Source organism: Mustela nivalis, assembly GCF_964662115.1.
Source record: "Mustela nivalis genome assembly, chromosome: 18".
NCBI lineage: Eukaryota > Metazoa > Chordata > Mammalia > Carnivora > Mustelidae > Mustela > Mustela nivalis.
Genome location: NC_139037.1, coordinates 25524044 through 25543264, shown reverse-complemented (window position 1 = coordinate 25543264; position 19221 = coordinate 25524044). Strand labels below are relative to the sequence as shown.

Genomic DNA, 19221 nt, shown 5'->3' with positions numbered 1-19221 from the left:
ATTCTCCTGGAATAGCCAGGTAGACCCTAAATGCACCACATGTATCCTTACGGGGAAGGGGGGCGGAGGGGGATTTGACCGCAGAGTGTGGAAGAAGGTGACGGGGGCACCCAGACTCCTCCCTTGCATGCTCCTGGCCTTGAAGGTGGAGGACAGGCCATCTGTCAAGGAGCACAAGGAAGAGGGTTCTAGAAGCTGGAAAAGGCAGGAAAGCAGATTCTCCCCCTGGACCCTCCAGAGGAAGAAGGGTCCTGCCAACACCTTGATTTCCGCCCAGTGTGATGGAGTTTGGATTTCTGACCACCAGAATGATACGATGATAAATAAGACTTGTTTAAAGCTTCCGAGATGGTGGTGATTGGCTAAAGCAGCCCAGGAACCCAAGTCTGGCGTGCAGAGCCGACTCGGAGCCTCTGCAAAGTCTGGCAGCATGGGTGGGGGGGGGGTAGACAGTCTGTGGGGTTGGTTGGGGGAAGCTGGTTCTGATCAGCCCCGGCCCCGTGACCCCTTGTCGAGCCGGCAGGGTCAGCTGAGAGTGCCGTGATGCTGTTCTGTAAGCAGAAGACCACCCCATGAGCATTGACACGAACCCCTCTCTGCATGGGGACAGAGAGCTCTGGTCGTAGTCATCAAGCGCTCGAAACCCCAAACCACAGATGAAAGGCACGCTCCAGCCAGAGTGATGGCACATCGTAAGCCCCACAACAAATGCCTTGGAGGATCTAAGTGCTTTTTCAGTTCACCTTTTGGGAGAGACAAGGCCAGGCAGGTGCTGTGTGCCTGGTGATGCACCCTGTCTCTGGCAGATGCGATGGGGGGACCCTAGCCTCCTGGGGGACTCTTTCTGGCCTGTAGTCTAGTTAGTCTGGTGGGGGGGGGGCAGGTGGTTCCCATAGCCAAGTCCGCAGTTTGTAGCCAGGATCTTGTTCTGTGCAGCCGCGAGCGTTTCCTGACACTCTGCTCCGGGGGCCGGGCTTGAGGGTGCCCGATGTCTTCCCTGTGTTTGTGTTGAGGAGTAGAGATGGACTGCTGGGGCCCGGGGCCTGGGAGTGGAGCAGGGAGGCTAGCTGGATGTCCACGAGGCTGCCTGGAGAAACCCTGAGTCCTTGCACGTGCTTTCCCTCGTGCCTACGGCGAGAGCTCTCAGCCCACCTCTCCCAAAGGCCTAGCCACTTCCAGAATATTTGCTGGCATCCTGGGTCAGGATGGAGGGGGCTGTTATGGCCACCCAGAAGTCCCTTGTGATCTGAAGTGGTCATCTAGGAGGCCTGGAGGCCCCAAGGTGTGCTGGGCTGAAGAAGCCCTGAGCAGCTGGAGTGGACCGTGCCGATGTCATTTGAGTGTGGAGATGAACTCCTGCCTCCAAGCCTGTGAGCCTCCCTTCCCCGACCCGGGCCCCGCGGCCCCTGTGTGAGCACTGGACCATGTGGGGGAGAAGACCGTAGACGTTGTGTGAGGACTCTTCTTTGCAGAAACTGAACATAGAGTGACACCGAGGGGACTGGGAGTGTCTGTGCAGCACAGTGGACCCAGGGCACACAGGGCCACCAGACTCTCTCCCCTCCCCCCAACTCCTGCCTGTTCAGTCCTTTGAGCTGGTTAGGTTCTAAGTCAGGCCCTGCCTCAAGACGGCGAGATGACGGGGGCACCAGGGTGGCTCAATGGATTAAAGCCTCAGCTGGGGTTATGATCCCAAAGGTCCTGGGGTGGAGCCCCGCGTCAGGCTCTCTGCTCAGCAGGGAGCTTGCTTCCCTTTCTCTCTGCCTGCCTCTCTGCCTGCTTGTGATGACTGTCTGTCAAATAAATAAATAAAATCTTAAAAAAAAAAAAAAGATGGCAAGATGGCGGCAGGCTCGCAGACTATCCTTCTCATCACCTCTCTACCCCTAAGGAGGCCAGCAAGGGCCTGGCCCTGACTGGAGCTCACAGCCCTTCCTGTCTGTCTCTGAGGCCAGGCCCTCTGTTGCATTCACACGGTTCCCAGCCCCCGTCTCCTGCCTCACGCCTGCTTTCCCCTCTTCTCCTTTCTCTGGGCTCAGTCACCCCCTAGCTGGCCCCATCCCGTCTCATGAGTTTGGGCCCCAACTCTGTGGTGATGTCAGCAGCCCAGACAGGGGCAGCTCCATCCACTCAAGGTTACACCTGTCCCCAAGCTGTCCCCCAGCCTCTTGTTCCCAGCTGTCTTCCTCCCATAGCTCAGAGCAAAACCCAAGTCACTGTTGACTCCTGTCCCTCCCTCATGCCCCACGTCCAGTGGCCCACAGCTCCCACCGGTCCTGCCTTGAGGACGCACCCGGAATCGGAGGACTTCTCCACCGCCACTGTCACTTTCGAGTCTTCTGGATCTCTGCAGCTGGTCTCCGTGTTCTCACCCCCATGTCTGCTCCACACAGAGCAGGTAGAAGGTGTCTTTAAAGTTCCAGAAGGCTCCAGGGCCCCTCACTCAGAGAAACCAGAGTTCTTCCAACAACATTCAAGGCACAATATGGTCTGATGCTCCTGCCCTTACTGCTCTGTCCCCAGGTCCTTCCCCGCCGCCGCCCCTCCAGCCATGCCGGGTTCCTCGCACGTACCTGCACTCGTCAGGCAAACGGCTGCCTCAAGCCTCTGCCCTTCTCTCTGCCCTGAGGGCTTCTCCACATCCGCAGGGCCCTCTCCCTTACCTGCGTGCACCCTTCAGACCATAGCCCCCCAAACCTGCCGTCTGGTCCCTTCTCTGACACCGCTTCCTCGGATAACTTGGCGTATCTGACACACTGTGTATTCATTTACTCAGACATGTTGATTGCTGCTTCCACTAGAAAGTTCCCCAGAGGTAGGATGTCTTGTCTGTAATGGTCTCCAGTGCCTGGAACGGTGCCCAGCATACAGTAGGTGCTCAGTCAGTATCTGGTGAATAAATGAATGCAAAAAAGACTTTGGTCTGAGCCACGTGTCTGGAGCTGTGGTTCTCCACACCTGAAGCCCACGGGTTGAGAATAGAGCAGGGGGGATGTCTCCCAAAGAGAAACCAAGGTGCCATGGCGAGAAGAAGGGACCTAGGTATTGAGTGGGTCCATGCTCAAAGGCCCCTTCTGGAGACGTTGTGTCTGGAGTGGAAAGACGCTGGGAGTCGCGTGGAGTGAGCCCTTCTCTGCTGGGGGAATGCTGTTCCTGGAAACACTAATGCATGACGGCATTGTGGGGGGATCGGGGCTTCCTGTGGGAAAACGCCCAGGAAGAAAGCTTCTTACTCTCTCTTTAATTCAGACCATATTGCAGCCCCTTGAGCTGGACGAGGCTTGTTGCCTTAGCTTACTTCTTTAAATCTTGCACAAAGATCCAGGACAAGTATATCTTGGTTTCTGGGAAACTTGCCAAATGAGGCAGATACACAGCTGAATTCAAGCACTGGTGTTAAATCAGCTTGAGAATCTGTGGGGGGGGGGGGGGAGCCAAACTGGGCTTTTCAGCTAATTAAGGTAGGTCATGGTTACCCATGTCAGCACAGCTACTGTGAGCCTATGAGGGGTGAGGGAGAAGGAGCTGGCTCACTTGCTGAAGAGCGACAGAGAGGACTGCTTCATGGATTATGCTGCCTACAGGAAAGGGGAAGCTGCAAGTTCTGGCTGAGTTCTAGCAGCCCCCTGATTTCCTTTGGGCAAGCCCTTTCCTTTCCCTTTGCTTCCTGCTCCTTCAGCATGTTAGGGTGGGCCTCCAAGAAAAATGTCCCATGTTTAGATAGTTTGAACAGAATGGGACAGAAAACCCAAGATAATGATAGACTGACAAGATAAAAGTGTATTTATTTTATAAACAGCATCTGAAGATAGGCCACCCAGAATGATGGCTTCATGACTCTCAGGTACCCAGACTCCTTAATATCCTGCCCCAGGGTCCAAAACAGCTGCTGAAGCTCCCACTGTCACATCTATATTCCAGTCAGCAGGAAGGAGGGTGGAATGAAGAATGGCATGTCTCCTCCCTTTAAATCTCGTGTTTCCATTTACATCTCATTGGCAGAATGTTGTCATGTGGTCAAAAATAAGTTTTATTCCTCTGATCCACCTGCCCATCTGAAATGTAGGGATGTAGGGGCTCCTGGCTCAGTCAGTAGAGCATGCAGCTCTTGGATGTCAGGGTTGTGAGTTCAAGCCCCAGGATGGGTGTAGAGCATACTATAATGAAATGAATGAATGAGTGAGTGAATGAATGAATACCAAGTTTAAGAAAAAAGAAAGGAAACTTAAGGAAGACAGGGAGAGCTGATATTGGTGGACAATTAGTCTCTGCCACAGTGGGACACTCTTATTGGTTCCCTACAGCAGCTGCCCACATGGAATGTGTTACTGGGATTCTAGTTCCATCTCTCCTTGGTCCTGGTCTGGGGTTGGAGGTTTAGTATGCCTATGATGTGCACCGAAACAGAGCTCCAGCAGAAGCCGAGCCTCAGCAGAAGGAAATTTTATGAAAGAGTTCTGTTATGTCAACTCCGAGACACGTATCTTTTCCGTACTTGAACATCTAAAATGCAGTCTGTGTCGGTGAGGCGGGCTCAGCAGCTGTCCTTGCTGCCTCCCGCACCTCCGAGTTCTCAGTGGGAGGAAAATCCCGGGGATGATAGGGAAGCCCTGATGTCAAGTGCTGACGTCAGAGGAGCAGGGACTGCATGGGACAGCACGCGGCTGCAACAACTCCGAGACAGAGTGACTCAGGGGCATCGGACCGTGAATGTAGAAAGGTTTTAGGAAGACCTTAAAGAACTTATTTCATGTGTACATTCCTTTTTAATTTACAAGAGTGATAGAGGCTTTTGAAAATATGGGTCTGGGACACCTGGGTGACTCAGTCTGCTGAGCGTCTGACTCTTGATCTCGGCTCAGGTCGTGACTTAGGGTCCTGAGATCAAGCCTGGCGTCAGGCTCCATGGAGCCTGCTTCAGATTCTCTCTCTCCCTCTCCCTCTGCTTCTCTCCACCTTTCTCCCCTTCTCAAACAAGGAAACAGAAAGTTTAAAAATCTGGGTATGAGTCTAAAAGAGTAAAGGACAAAAAACTAGATAAAGTATGTACAAAGATTTCTGAATAATAAGAACTCATTATCTGAGCAGCTCTTCTAAAATTACTTTGTGAGGATGCCCGGGTGGCTATGTTGGTTAAGTGTCTGCCTTCAGCTCTGGTCATGATCCCAGGGTCCTGGGGTGGAGCCCTGCACTAGGCTTCCTGCTCAGGGGGGACTCTGTTTCTCCGTCCTCCCCTGCCCTCCCCTCCCCACTCATGCTCTCTCTTGCTCTTTCCCTGCCTGAAATAAATTATATCTTAAAAAAATAAATAACTACATTGTGTGTATCCTAGGAGTAAACAAATAAGCAAAAATATTATGGAGGATGAGGGCCAGACTTCTTACCATGACAGAAAAAAAATTACAAAAAGGGAAATTAGAAAAAAAAAAATTTTTTTTTTTTTTGAGCATGCCGCTCTTAATCTCAGGGTCATGGGTTCACACCCCATGTTGGGTGTGGAGCCTACTTTAAAAAAAAATGAAAATGAAAAATTTCTTTAGAAAAAACTGGTGTTGAATTGGGAATTGAAGATATCAGTATAAATTTCAGATTTGTGAACACACACTCAGATAGATACAGAAGTGTGTGTGTTAATTTACTGACATACATATCCTAACTCTGCCTGTTGAGACCCCCTAGAACAGTGGCACCCCAGTGGCGGTGAGCATCCCTAGTGCCTAAATCTTGGTTTCTAAACAGCACCCTGCAATGCAAGGAGACTGGGCTCCCTGGAGAAGCGGTCGATTCCAGGATTCCGGCAGAGAAAATACGAAGTGAGTTTTGAACATCATAAGGGGCTAGAAAATAGAAGCTACTCAGAAAGTAATGGGTGTGAGTTAAAGAACCCAACTTGGAGAAGCCAACATGGAGGGACCCCCGCCCACCCCCTGCCCCGCAATGGTCCAATCTGACACAGTTTAAACAATGAAATAATGATAGCAATGGATTACAACCCACTCCATAGAATAACTATCCCCAAGTCCATACGGATGTAAGCGAGTCATTGAATGAAGAAATACATGGAAGAGAAAGGAGAGCTCTTTCTCACAGGAGGACTCCAATTAATGAATGGAGAAGGGATGCTCGAAACAGAAAAGTATCGTAAGAAAACATGACAGTAATTAACTATAGGCAAGAGGCGTCCATGGCTACTACGATTAGTGGAGGAAACTGTGATGGGAAACGCGAGGTTGCCTAATCTGAAAGTGTCTTCCTACAAGATACTGACTAATTACAGAGAGAAAGTAGCAACTTTAGAGAAACCTGCAGACACGACCTGAATCAAGGGGTCAAGGTCAGCATCCCCAGCAGTAAAACAGACTGACATCACCTACTTACTAATGGAATGCGAGGAGAAGGGCACATGGTGTCTGTTCTGTTCTTGCTAAAAATGCGTAACCTCTGCCTGAGCCTCGGGAAACGGCAGGCAGGCCCGAACGGAGGGGCGTCTTGCAGAGGTAACCAATCCATGTTCATCACAAGTGTCAGCATCATGAAAGACAGAGACAGACTGAACGACTGTCCCCGAGTCCACAAGAACTACCAGCAACGTGGATCGTGGATTGGGACATAATTGGGAAAACCGTTGAAACTGATGCAAGGTCTGTAGACGACTTCACAACATCGTGGCAGTGTTTCGTTTCCTGCCTTGTCTAGTTTCTCCTAGTTGTGTTACAGTCTTGTAGCATGATGACATTAGGGGAAGCCGGGTGACGGGGGTGTGGGCAATTTCTGGGCTTTGTTTTTTCTTCACTTTCTCTAGAAAGTTGAAATTCTTTCAGGATAAAATGTTTAAAGTGGGGGGTGGGTTATGTCTGAACTGGCAATGTTTTTTTCACGTCTGTCGATACATAAAATGTTAGTGTGAGTTAGAATCAGTGGTATCTTAGATTTGATCAAATCTGCCGCGTGGAGTAAAAATCTCCTGCTCTACCTTCCAAACCATATCCTTCCCTAGAGACAAGCACTCTTACAGCTCCCCTGACAAAGGTGAGGACTTTTTTTTTTAAGATCTTATTTTTTGGGGTGCCTGGGTGGCTCAGTGGGTTAAGCCTCTGCCTTCGGCTCAGGTCATGATCTCAGGGTCCTGGGATCGAGCCCCGCATTGGGCTCCCTGCTCAGCAGGGAGCCTGCTTCCCCTTCTCTCTCTGCCTACCTCTCTGCCTACTTGTGATCTCTGTCAAATAAATAAATAAAACCTTAAAAAAAAAAAAAAGATCTTATTTGTTTATTTGAGGGAGAGAGAAAGAAACACAGGCAGGGAGGAGGGGCAGAGGGAGAGGGAGAAGCAGACTCTCCACTGAGCAGGGAGCCCAATGTGGGGCTTGATCCCCAGACCCTGGGATCATGACCAGAGCTGAAGGCTGACGCTTAACCAACTGAGCCTCCAGGAGCCCCTGTCTTTTTTTCTTTTTTAAATTTGCAAATATATGTATTGTGGTGCACATATGTTTTGCTTAAATGGGTTTGTTTATACTTAATATTCTGTGATATCCCTTTTTATCTTGACTGCGTATTTTAGAATGCTTTCTCCATTTCAGCGGAAATACAGAAATACCGCATATTTTAAATAGCTTATGGTGCTCGGGGTGTAGATGTCCCATTCTCCTGACAGTCATTTGGGTTGTTTCCACCTATTTTTTCCTATTCCAAACAATGCATCCTTGCACACCCTGCCTCACAGTGTATCTTGTGATTAGGATAAATACCTAAAGAAAGACTTGCAGAATTGACAGATATTTGCATTTTTTTTTATAAACTACCAAGTTCCACTCCAAATAAAGTTGAGCCCACTGCAGTGCAACCAAGAGTATATAAATCGGACCTCAAAGTCTATAAAACCCTGTGCTGTTTCTCCACACCCTCACCCACGCTAAATGCTATCTGTCTTTCGATACTTTGGAGTCTAAAGTGAAGAATCAGTCATTCACCTCATTCAACAAAAACATATCAGATGCTCTCAGAAAAGATTTGTGATTGGTTTTGGGGTCATGTAGGGAATGTGATGGGGAAAGGCCTTCGGGCTGGAGAGAACAACACAAGCAAAGGTTCGTGCTTCCTGTGGGTAGCAATGTGTCCACTGGGTCTGCTGGGGACCTCAGTTGTGAGTATCAGTATCCACATATGGCTGCCTTAAGCCCAGTGGAATGTGCTGGAAGGATGAGGGTGTGTGCTGTTAGGGTGGCTGCAGTTATGGGGCAATGGGAATTCATAGGCCCAAATCAAGGGGAAAACAGAGCTGGCCTAGTTCAGACTGGTATGAATCAAGGGACCATGGCCAGAGAGAAGATCTAGAAGGGTGGGCCAGCAATAAGTGCCATCCCCCGTATCCTGCTGTCAGGCATCTCCCGAGGGAGGCAGAAGGTACATGGAGTGTGGGTTCAAGAGCACAGGCTCTGGGTTCCCTTCCTGGATCTGCCACAAGGGACCTACACCTGTCACTCCCGCCTTGCGCCTTCCTCTTTTCTCATCCGTGGAACAGGGATGCCGAAGGAAGGTCTCGTCCTATCCAGGCTCTGCCCCTGGTGCTGTCCCAGCCTTTTGAGGTCAGGATGGGGACAGGGAGAGGGCTGGAAGGGGCCAGCTATGGGTATGGTTCCAAATTCCCTAGATAGTGCCTTTGGAAGAAGAATTCCTCATTTTCTGGGGTCCCTCCAGAAATTTCTTGTCCCCCGGTTTCTGGGGATTCTTTTCAAACTACTTTGCTGACATGGGGAGACTGGTAGAAAGGCGCTTGGGTGCACAGGCTTGGACATGCGTCACAAGCGCACCCTCTGCAGTGTCATTGTCCATGGCCCAGATCTCTTCCCCCTGGTGGAGCTGGCCAGGCCCCCTCGGACTCTGCTCCTGGTTGTGACTTACTTCATTTGCTTGTGACTTTTCCCGTAATAATGGGATCTAGGACTTTCAGGAATGCAGTATCCACAGGGCACCTTGGACTGTGACCTTGACCATGACCTGCCAGAGGACCCCTCACTCTTAGAGCTGAAAGAATACAAACCATTACACACTCTTGCCCCTCCTCTCTCAGTCCAGTTTCTTCCTGCACCACAAGGTGTGGCTCACCTGGAGGGCTTCTCCTGCCTATGCTGACTTCATTCTCTGTCTTAACGTTCTGCGGCTTCAGTTCCTGTGTGGCTTAGTGGGACAGCGAGGGGTTTCCTGGAGTGGGGAGTGATTCTTCATCGTGCAGCACTGTCCCTGCATGGTACCCTTGTCCTGTCTGGCTCCTGGACCCTAATACTTGTAGGGGTCCCCAGTTGCTGAGACAACAAAGCTCCCCACAGTATATTTCCAGACATGCCCTTCCACTGTCTGAGCAGTGTTTCCGTTCCAAAATTGCTTTATTAGTTGATGTAGCTACTGCTGATCACTTTAAGGGACACATTGAATAGTTTCAGGAATGACCATAGTAGTCACTTACGTATATATGTATTTTTTTATCTTTTTATTTTTGAGAGGTGGGAGGGACAGAGAGCGAGCTCTGTGCCCAAACCGGGGCTCAGCCTTACCACTCTGAGATCATGACCTGAGCCAAGATCAAGAATCAGGCACTTAACCTGCTGAGCCACCCAGGAGGGCACCCCCAATCACTTATATATATATATATTTTTAAAGATTTTATTTATTTATTTGACAGACAGAGATCACAAGTAGGCAGAGAAACAGGCAGAGGGAGAGGAGGAAGCAGGCTCCCCGCTGAGCAGAGAACCCGATGCGGGGCTCGATCCCAGGACCCCGGGATCATGACCTGAGCTGAAGGCAGAGGCTTTAACCCACTGAGCCACCCAGGCGCCCCTATATTTTTAACCCTAACTCATCTGAGGGTTTATAGGGCTCCAAACTCCTCCAAACCCCTGCGAATGGGGGTGATTACCCCCATTCATGCTGCCCAGGAGCCCCTGTCACCAGTCCCGGATCTCCTCTGTGCCGACAGGTCTCTGTCACGCCAAAAGGCCATTTCCCTCCATAGCGAACATTAGTGTAGCAGGGATCCCTCCCCCAGCAGAAGACAGCAGGAAAAGAGCTCCAGGCTTGCCTTCAGTATGCAGAGGAAGTAAAAGAAGCCCCCAGTGCCCTATTCTCAATTCTTTTTGTCTCATCCAAATGGGTACCAAAATCTTCCTTTGAAAAAGCATTTTCTGTCTGTTGTCTCTGACGCACCTCTGAGGCAGGCAGAGGAATCAGGAACGCTTGGGTTCCCATTTTGCAGATAAGCATCCTTTCCGTGATTCGCCCAAAAGTAAAGCTAGGCAGCAAGTGAAGAAGTATCGGCCAGTGTTCCGATGACTCCAGGCCTCAACACAGAGAGAGCAAGAAAGCGGAGTGCTAGAATGGTCCCAGGCTTGTTTGGATCGAACATGCTGGGTTGCCTTTAGGGAGTCAGAGATCCGAGGGGAGAAAAAAGGGTGGGGGTGAGAAGAACCATCACTGTTGCTTCCCAGACCCCTGGGGTCATCCCCCCAGCTGCCCCCCAGCTCCGTGCACCACCCCCACCCACCCCTCCACCCCCACCCCCGCCACCTGAGCCCCCCCACCCAGCTACCTCTGCAGGAGGTTGGTGGGAATCTCTCTCCTATCCCCAGCTTAACTGAGGTAGAATTGCTATTTAACATTATGAACATTTGAGGTGTACCATGTGTTGACTTCATAAGGAATTACATTTTCCTTTAACTTAGCATCTAGGTGCTTTTCTTTCTTTTCTTCTTCTTTTTTTTTTTAACCATAACTTTCCCCGGGAAGAAGCCTCTATGCCAGCCCAGTCGGAATGTCTCTGGTCTGCAGCCCCACATCACCACCTGCTGGGCCCTGGGCTGCCTGTGCTTTCCCGGGGCTGCCGCGCCTTCCCAGCTCCCTGGATTATCAGGTTTCTCTCCAGCCCCCTTCCCCACCGCCCCCTCGATCCTGGGCCATCTGTCCCTGTGCTGCCCACTCTCAGTCCTCTGAATAGCTCCATCCTTGGGGAGGAGGGTTTCGTAACCGGCCTGGGTGAGGGGAGGGACACCCCAGTGCTGCCAGGGCGTTCAGTCGAGGTAGTTATTCCCGGAAACTGGCTGCTAAAAAAAAAGTCCTAATGGGGGAAGAGTTTTCCAAGGAGGGGGCCCTTCTTTCAGCTGCCCGTCCCCCTCCCCCACCTCCGCCGTGGATGAGTGTGCACACATCAGAAAGGATGGGAGAGAAAGGGGGGGAGGGGAGAGGATGCCTTTCTAAAAATACAGCCCATCTGCCCTGTGTTAGCTGGTTTCCCCGGAAACCACTGGGAAGAGAATGCACCACCGGAGGTGCGGGACCTGGGGCCTGAGCGGGCAGGGACCTCCCTATGCCGAGGGCTCTCCCAAGAGCTCTCTGCAGCTCTCCATTATGTCCGTGAGGCCTGGGTGACCGGCAGCTGCCAGCCCAACCTCAGCCTATTTGAACCCCAAACTACGCTCCCGTGGGGACTCCCGTGTAATCTTGAGGCACTAGCTTCCAAATACTGATGCTTCCTGCTTCTAAGAGGAGGGAAGGAAGCCCAGGGAAGGTCTGGAGCTGCACACTGGTGTCCTGACCTTCTGTCACAGAAATCGGTTCCCTCTGAGGCCCTGTGCCCTTGAGTCCCCGGCACTCACCACGCCAACTCCGCGGTCACTGGGTCTTGTACAGGGAGAAGGAACAGGCAGGGGGAGGCTGGGGTGCGCCTTCTGACCAACCAGCTGGTGGGACTGTCAGCCTTTCGGGGCAGAAGGGAAGGTTCAAGGGCTTCCCCCTTGAGAAGATGAAAATAGAATTGAAGCAGGACAGACAAACGGGAGGACCGCTAAGAATCCCCTTCCGGGTCAGGGGGCTGTGGCCCTAAGGGATGAGTTCCAGACCCAAGTAGGAATCCAAAAGGCCCCATTCCCAGGCCTGGTGCCATCTGGGCATGCCGTGGAACGTGGAACCTCTTGGTTTCCTTATCTCACTTTCCTGGAGGCTGAAGTTAAATAGCACAAGGAAGTACTTCATGAGCCGTGAAATGCTTGCAAGAAGGAACTGACGGGGCTCTTCATAGTCTCTAAAAATTGCTGGTTTTTCTAGATTTCAGATTGTGGACCCCTGTTTTCAGTCCTCCACCCAGAAAGGACGCCCATAAACGTCACGATGTGGTTCCTTCCGGGCTTGTCTGCGGGGCTGGTCCTATTTTGTGATCTCAATGATCTTGTATGTTTTGTAACTTCTTCTTCCATTTATTAGAATACAGTAATTTCTCCCATAGTATTACATCATCATTCACAAGTGATTGACCCACAGTTTGTCTGGTGCCTTCTTCATGGACTTTTAGCTTTTTCTAGTTTATTATTATTATTATTCAAGAAAGCCCTGAGGTGAGCATTTTTACAGATAAATCACGAGGTACCCTGTCTGGTTTCCTTAGGAAATGCCTTCAGGGAGAGGACTGCTGAGTCCCAGACCATGAACCTTTTAAATCACTTTAATTCATTCTGCAAAACTGCCCTCCAGAAAGAGGTAGCCGTTTCTACACCCACAGGTGGGACACGAGAAGCGCTGGCTTCCTTGCGTCATTACCAGCACTGCCGACACTGTGCCAAGTCCATGGGCAAAAAGGAAAAAAAAGAAAGTGTCTTGTTTTTGTTTTAATTTTAATTTCCTTGACTTCTCATGAGCTTTATTTTCTCGTGTATTTATTGGTCAATTTTAATCATTTTACAGATTTCCAGTTCACTTCCTTGGCTAGTTTTTCTCCTAGTGCATTTTAATCCGTGCCCTCATAAGATCCAAGTGAGGATCATGGGTGTTGGGGTGGGGGTGGTTGGGGGGTTGGGTGTGATCCTAGGAGGGGTGCTCCACAGATTGTCTCTGACTCTTCCCTCACCACGGGCGCCTCCAAATTTACACACCCAGCCAGGCATGCACACACACACATGTGCACACATAACCGTTTCCTGAGGTTCAGACTGAAGCCTCGGTCTCCCAGGGACACCCAGCCGTTAGGGGTTGGGCGCTCGTATCTGGGGGCTTTAGGTTGAGCGGTCATCCCTCCCTGTGGCTGGAACATTTAGCTCAGCGCCCCCTCTTTCAACCTCACTGTATGCTCTGCCTGCCATGCTCCCAGGGCCATCCCCAGCTAGGCTTTTCCTCCCAGGCTCCAAGGCAGCCCTTGATTCTGTTCCTCCCTGTGCCCTCCAGGACCCCACTGTCCACTTCCAACCACAAGGGGTTTCTGTCTGCTTCTGCACCTGCATTCGGCTTCCCCACACCCATCCCTCTTCATCTCAATGAATGCAGAATTTTTCTTGACATTGTTTTAAGAATCATCCTGTGGTGCTTTTTCTCTTCTTTATTCTTTCTAAGCGTGTTTTAACTTTTCAGAGCAAATAATATAATGACGGCCTCTGAGCTAAACAGGCGGGTCTTGCAAACGCAGCCTCGATGCCCGTGCGAAGCCCTGCGCTGAGGCTGCACTTAGGAACCGGGAAGGGAGGGGTTTCGGGGTTCCAGAAACGAAGTGGTGGGTGTGGCCCCCTCTGCCCCTGCACGGCGCTTGTGCTGTCCTCCTCTACACCGGGGAGATTCAGCAGCAGGGCCTGACCATCGTCCTCCCTCCCTAGGGCTCCTGCTCCACGACGTGACCATGGCCGGGCTGCAGGAGCTGCGATTCCCCGAGGAAAAGCCACTGCTCCGGGGCCAGGACGCTGCCGAGCTGGTGAGTGGCCTTTTGCGGTCCTGGGGTAGAGGGCGCCACCTCGTGGCCAAGAAGGAAACCGCGTGTCTTCCCTCCAGTCTTGCCGATGGCCTGGAGCCCAGGGACCCTCCTTGGGGAGCCGGGCACCTGGAGTCCTCCCGCCACCCTGAGACCCACCTGGAGTCCTCCCGCCACCCTGAGACCCAGCCCACTGCGCTGTGGCTTTTGCTGCTTTTGAGGCGGGGAGGCTCTTTAGGAGAGTGAGTCCCATTTCAGTGATGTGAAAACTGAGGCACAGAAAGTTAACTGACTTGGCCAAGGTCACAGAGCTGTTGGGAAGGAGGCCATGCTCAACCCTTGGTTCTGGAAGGCCATGGAGCCCCAAGAGGGTACCCACTGGGCAGTGGCAGGGCCTTTCCTCCTCTGTGGACTTCTCTGTCCTTCCTCACAAGCTTCTGAGGACCAAGGGCAGCTATGACCAGCCGTGTCATCCACAGCAGTGGGATTAAGGCACTTGAGATTGTTTTGTCCCCAAGGGTCGCCTCCCGGGCGCTCAGTGTTAGACTCCAGAGTTGTTTGTACCTCACATTTTCTTGTTGTGGTGATGCCTGGTGCAGCCTCCTTTTCCCTCCCTGCAAAGAAAAGCTGTGCATCCGCTGCTCAGAGAATCCTTGAGCGTGGGGACCCCAGGTCTCTGCTGGTTGTGCCGCTCACCCCTCCGTTTACAGGTGGGGAAGCCAGGAGCCCTGTCCCCCAAACCTCGGCACACTGGTCTCTGCCCTATCCTCTCACAGCCTCCGGCCAGGACCTGAGCACCAGAACCGCTGGGTGCCTTGTGTTGGGACAAAGTGGCTGGATGGAGCTCCAGGGGCCCAGCCACACCAGGCTGGGAGTCCCGCCCGTTATCTTCAAGACAGAATCTTGGGGTAATGAACAAGACCTGAATATGTGGGGGCAGCCCCCAGGAATGGTCAGGGAGCGGCTGATGAGCTGCCGCCTTCCTTCTAGCTGTCTCCCCGGCCTGTCCCAAGGCCCCCCATCTCCTGTCTCGGGGCTGCCAGGAGCCTCCCTCGTGCTCTCCTTACTCTACAGCCTTTTAAAATACACCATGTCACTTTCTGCTTAAAGCTGGCCAGTGCCTGCCACCTGGCTCTTCCCAGGCCCAGGAGGAGGTCTGCACCCCACCCCCCAGCCTCCTCTCCTGCCCAGGAGCCCGCTACTCTTCCTTGAACCAGCCACTCCTGTCCCCAGCTGCTGCTTTCCCCTGGGCTACCTTGCTCCAAACTTGTCCTCACTTTATTTAGGCTCTGTCCCAATGCCCCCTCCTCAGAGAGGCCTTCTCCAACTCCAGGTCCAATACTGACCCCCTAACAGGGATCCTGTCCATTTTATTACTGGTCTCCCCAGGGCCTAGTGGAGCCTTGCACACCTAAGGCTCTCGGTGAAGAGTCGAGGTCATCGCAGATTGTGATGTGTCTCAGAAGAAGGAAGTTTCCCAGAACTTCCTGAAAAAGTCCCCCCCACAACCACCCCCCCCCATTTCGAGTCAAGCAGAGCCCGGCCTGCTTGTGAGTCTAGGTGGGTAGACGGTGCCCTTGGGGACCCCTGCACCCTGCCGTAAGAGCTGAGGCGAGGGGGTTCTGGAGTCACTGCCCAGAGGCGCTGTCTACAGGTACCAAGTGTCTGTGGGCAGCACAGAGAACTGAGGGCACCCTGGCCTCGTGCTTCCCAGCCTGGCTCTCCCACCCTCCACCTCTGCGGGACACCCCAAGCGATGCCCCCACACCCCTTCCCTGCCAGCCTGGCCCCGTCCTTACTGCCCCTCCCGCCCTGACTTGGTGAGCACGGCACCTTTGACCAGCCTGGCCCTGCCTTCTGTCTGCTGTATTTGGTGTCCCCCTTCATCCCTCCTGGACCCGGACCTGAGTTTGCCACCGTGACGTGCCCTCCCTGCCAAAGGATCTGCGTTTCAGCCCTGAGCCCCCCGCACCGCTTCTCTCTTCCCTCGGCCTGGCACAAACCTCGTGCTCTAGCCCTGGTCACATCCGCATCGACGGTCCCATCCCCAGCCCCCCCACCCCGCCCGGGGAACCCGTGTGCTCCCAGCCCGGCCACTGCAGATTCTCGTGACCTCACTCTTGGGCTTCCAGAGCCATTCTGGCCCTCTCTTTCCCAGCCGTTCCCCCGTACTCTCTCCTAGCTGCAGCACAGGAAGGTGTCTGTCCTCTCGCTTCTTAAACCTTCTGCAGTCTGCTGGGCGCCAACTCTTTGCGTCCGGGGAATGCAGAGTCCACACATCCTCACCCACCATCGAGCTCACCATTCAGGGCTTGCTCGCCTTGGAAGACCCAGACGCCAGGCGTGTCCAGGGCTCTGCGGGGGATTTGTTGCTCCTTCTGCCCCTGCCCTGTCCCCATCCTCCGACTCCCCCAAGCCGCTGCTGGGCCTCCTCCCAGCTGGGCCCTCTCGCCCACCCGTCTGCCTCAGACTGTTCCTGCTCTCCTTCCAGGACCTCCTGGGGCCCTGGGTTGGCATATATCATCCCTGCTCTTTCTTCGTTGGCTCCTGCCCCTCCAAGGCCTTCCCATCTCCCGGGGACCCCCCCCCCAGCCCGCTGGAAGCGCACAGCAGGCCCCGCCATTATCTGCCTCATCCTTCGTGTTGATTTTGTTTTTCACAAAACTGCTTCCTCCTCTCCGCTCTTAGGGTCTTGAGTCTAGAAATCTCACCGATCTTCCCTGCCCTCCGGCTAGGCCGTGACCTTCCAGTGAGAGGCTTCATCAGGCACCAGCCTCGTCCCCTTCCCGGAGACCCCCAGCCCCTCCCTCCGAGGTTCAGGAGTGGCCTGGCCACCTCCGCACTCTCCACCCCTCCCGCAGCCAGAACCCCCAGGCCCTGGAGGAGCGGGGAGGTGAGGCCAGAGGACAGACACTGTGTATGCCACAGTCCCAGCCACGGGAAATCTGGCTTTCCTCTTGGGGTGGGAGACCCTCTAGAGCCGGCTCACTCTGTCCACCGCCCCCACCACCTTAACTGCCAGAAAGCAGGAGGTTGAACTTATCCTTATGTTGAGAGTAAAACATCCGAATTGCTGGTTTTCATTCTTTTCCTTTTAACTCCCGTGATTTGGCGTCGTCTTCCGTCTTGTCCATTAGCGGAGCAGTCCTTGTCTCGCCGTCCTCGGGTAACATCCTGGTCCTGATCTGACTGTCTCATTTATCCACGTGTTCATGGGTAGAGCCTCCTGGAACCTTGTGCAGCCCAGAAGGTCAAGTGCAGGAGAATAAAGGACAGAGTGACCACGCTTCTCTTTAATCCTCGCGGACATGGAGGCTGTGAAGCGAGGTGGCCTGCCCTGTGTGTCACCACCGAGGTTTCTAGACAGGCACAGCAGAGAGCAAGGCAGAGGGCCAGAGTCTCTGCTTTTCTTGGACACGTGCCACTCCCCTCTTAACCCCACGAGGTTTCCTTCACTAGACCAGACCCACAGAGGACACACACGTGGGGTTCTAGCCCCCTCTTCCACTCCGCATCGCAAGCGGCTGCCTTGCAAACAGTGGGTGCTTACAAGCTGATTCCCCTCATTTGCAAAAGCAGACGCTCATCCAGCTCTGTCTGGGTTTGGGGAGCCCTTTCCGGCCCAGGCTTTGTGGGGAGAGCAGAGCCGGATGGGGTCCTGCCCTCATGGGACTTGCAGCCCAGCGGCCCCAGCGACTCCCACTGTAGGGTGTCAATAAGCCTGAAAGCAGGGGACCTCTGTGCTTTGAGAGCCCAAAGCAGGCAGGTCTGGAAAGGTGGGAGGAGCCGCAGACCCAGACAGAGCCTTTGTGCAGCTCGGAAAAGCCCCAAGTTCCTCCCTTGCGGGGCCTCAGCTTCCCCATCCCTAATGTGGGTGTGTTCGTCCTGCCTCTCTCTGCCCACCTTCCCTGCCGTCCTCTGCGGTGAGGCCCCCGCGGTCTGACCTTGCGGGGGCAGCAGGGCAGAGGGACCCCCAGCAAGGATTTGGCTCCAGAGTTCTCACCACTTTCTGGCCAGGTGAGTCAGCCTCTCTAAGCCTCCCCCTTCCCACCTGTAAGATAGACATCTCCACATTTTCAATGAATAGGTAAAGTTGGTCTGAGTAGCTACTTGTAGGCTTATCCACAAGGCACTTAACTTGCCCGCTGCTTGGCAAGCCCTGGGTCGCCTTTGTTAACATTAACCTGGACCCGGGAACACAGCAAGTGAATCTGCTCCAGGCTGAGCCGCCCGAGCCCCCGGAGCCCCTGGGCCAGGCAGGGCCTAACGTGCTGCCTCTCTCCTTGCCTTCCCTCAGGAGAACTCCGACACCTTCCTCTTGGCCGTGGACACAGACTGGAAGGTAGGTCTCAGCTCCACCTCCCCAGACAGGGGACTGCCAGCCGCCAGCCACTGACCTTGCCCAGCCTGGTCCCAGTGGAGGGTCACCGCCCTTCTCACAGCCTCCAGGACCCCCCCCTTCACCCCAGCTTTCCCTGCTCCCGGCTCAGTAGAGACAGGCCTCCGCTCCCCTGCTGGGACCAGAGCAGGGGTGAGGCCTGGGGGAAGCGAGGATGGAGCTGGGATGTTGTCATCTGAATCAGCACTTTCCTCCAGTGAGGCTGGCGCTCCGAAATAGCTCCCGTTTCCGTGGAAACCGTCGCCGGGACAACCGTGTCCTCTGGAGTTTGATGCCAGGTTCCCTGTGAAAATTGAAATTGTTCTTTGTGTTTATTCCTCTGCATGGTGCCATTCCTTCCCTCTGAGTCCCATCGTCGCCCTCTATTTCCGGGCCTCAGAAAACATCTGAAGGCAGACGCGGCGGGAACCTCCACAGGTTCCAAAGCGCTGCTGGCCATCAAAAGCTGCTGAACCAAATCAGACCCTTCTAGGACCTTCCTCCTGGCTGGCCAGAACGGCCCCTCGCCTGAGCCTGCCTTCAGTTTGGTTTGGTCTCAGGAAGCCCGCCCCCTCCCCCATAGCCCCAGCCTCCAGGTCTGGACGCCAGGGTGACGCAAGGTGGGGAGGCCGGCAGGCTCCTCCCCCCAGCACCCCGTGCTGCAGCAGGGACCCGGATCCCAGGCCTGTGCGTCAGGCCCTGGGTCATGTGTCCCTTCAAGGACACCAGAGGAGGCCTTGGAGCCGCCCACGTGCATGTGCTCCTGTCCCCTGGGAGCACCGGTTCCAAACACAAAGGGGTCTGGAGCTGAGGATGGGATTGGGTCTCGGGAACAGGAGGGAGCCCAGAAGCAGGGAGAGGAGGGATGTGGCCAGGAGGTGGCCCAGGCCCAGCTGGGGGACCTCAAGAGGGACTTCTTGTTCTCCCAGCTCGGAGGAGGACAGGACAGACAGCCCCTTTGCGCCAGAAGGGGGCTGGAGAAGTAAAATCCCCAAAAGGCCCGGCTAGACCTGGCTGACAGCAGGTGGGACCTACCAGACCAGGAGTGTCGACCGCCAGCCCCCAAAACACAGCTGGGGAGTACGAAAGGGGCCAGGGGAATCCTGGGGTCCTTTGAACCTGT

At 53.8% G+C, this 19221-nt stretch overlaps 1 protein-coding gene across 3 annotated transcripts in view; it reads left to right on the top strand.

Moving 5' to 3' along the window:
- The window catches only part of NDRG4 (NDRG family member 4), a 40777-nt gene that overhangs the window by 5747 nt on the left and 15809 nt on the right, over positions 1-19221 (top strand). For all 3 annotated transcript variants that reach the window (XM_082712394.1, XM_082712392.1, XM_082712391.1), the window contains exons 2-3: positions 13629-13723; positions 18018-18062. In XM_082712394.1, the coding sequence (XP_082568520.1) occupies positions 13652-13723; positions 18018-18062 (117 nt within the window). In that variant the 5' untranslated portion in view covers positions 13629-13651. The remainder of the gene's footprint in view (positions 1-13628; positions 13724-18017; positions 18063-19221) is intronic.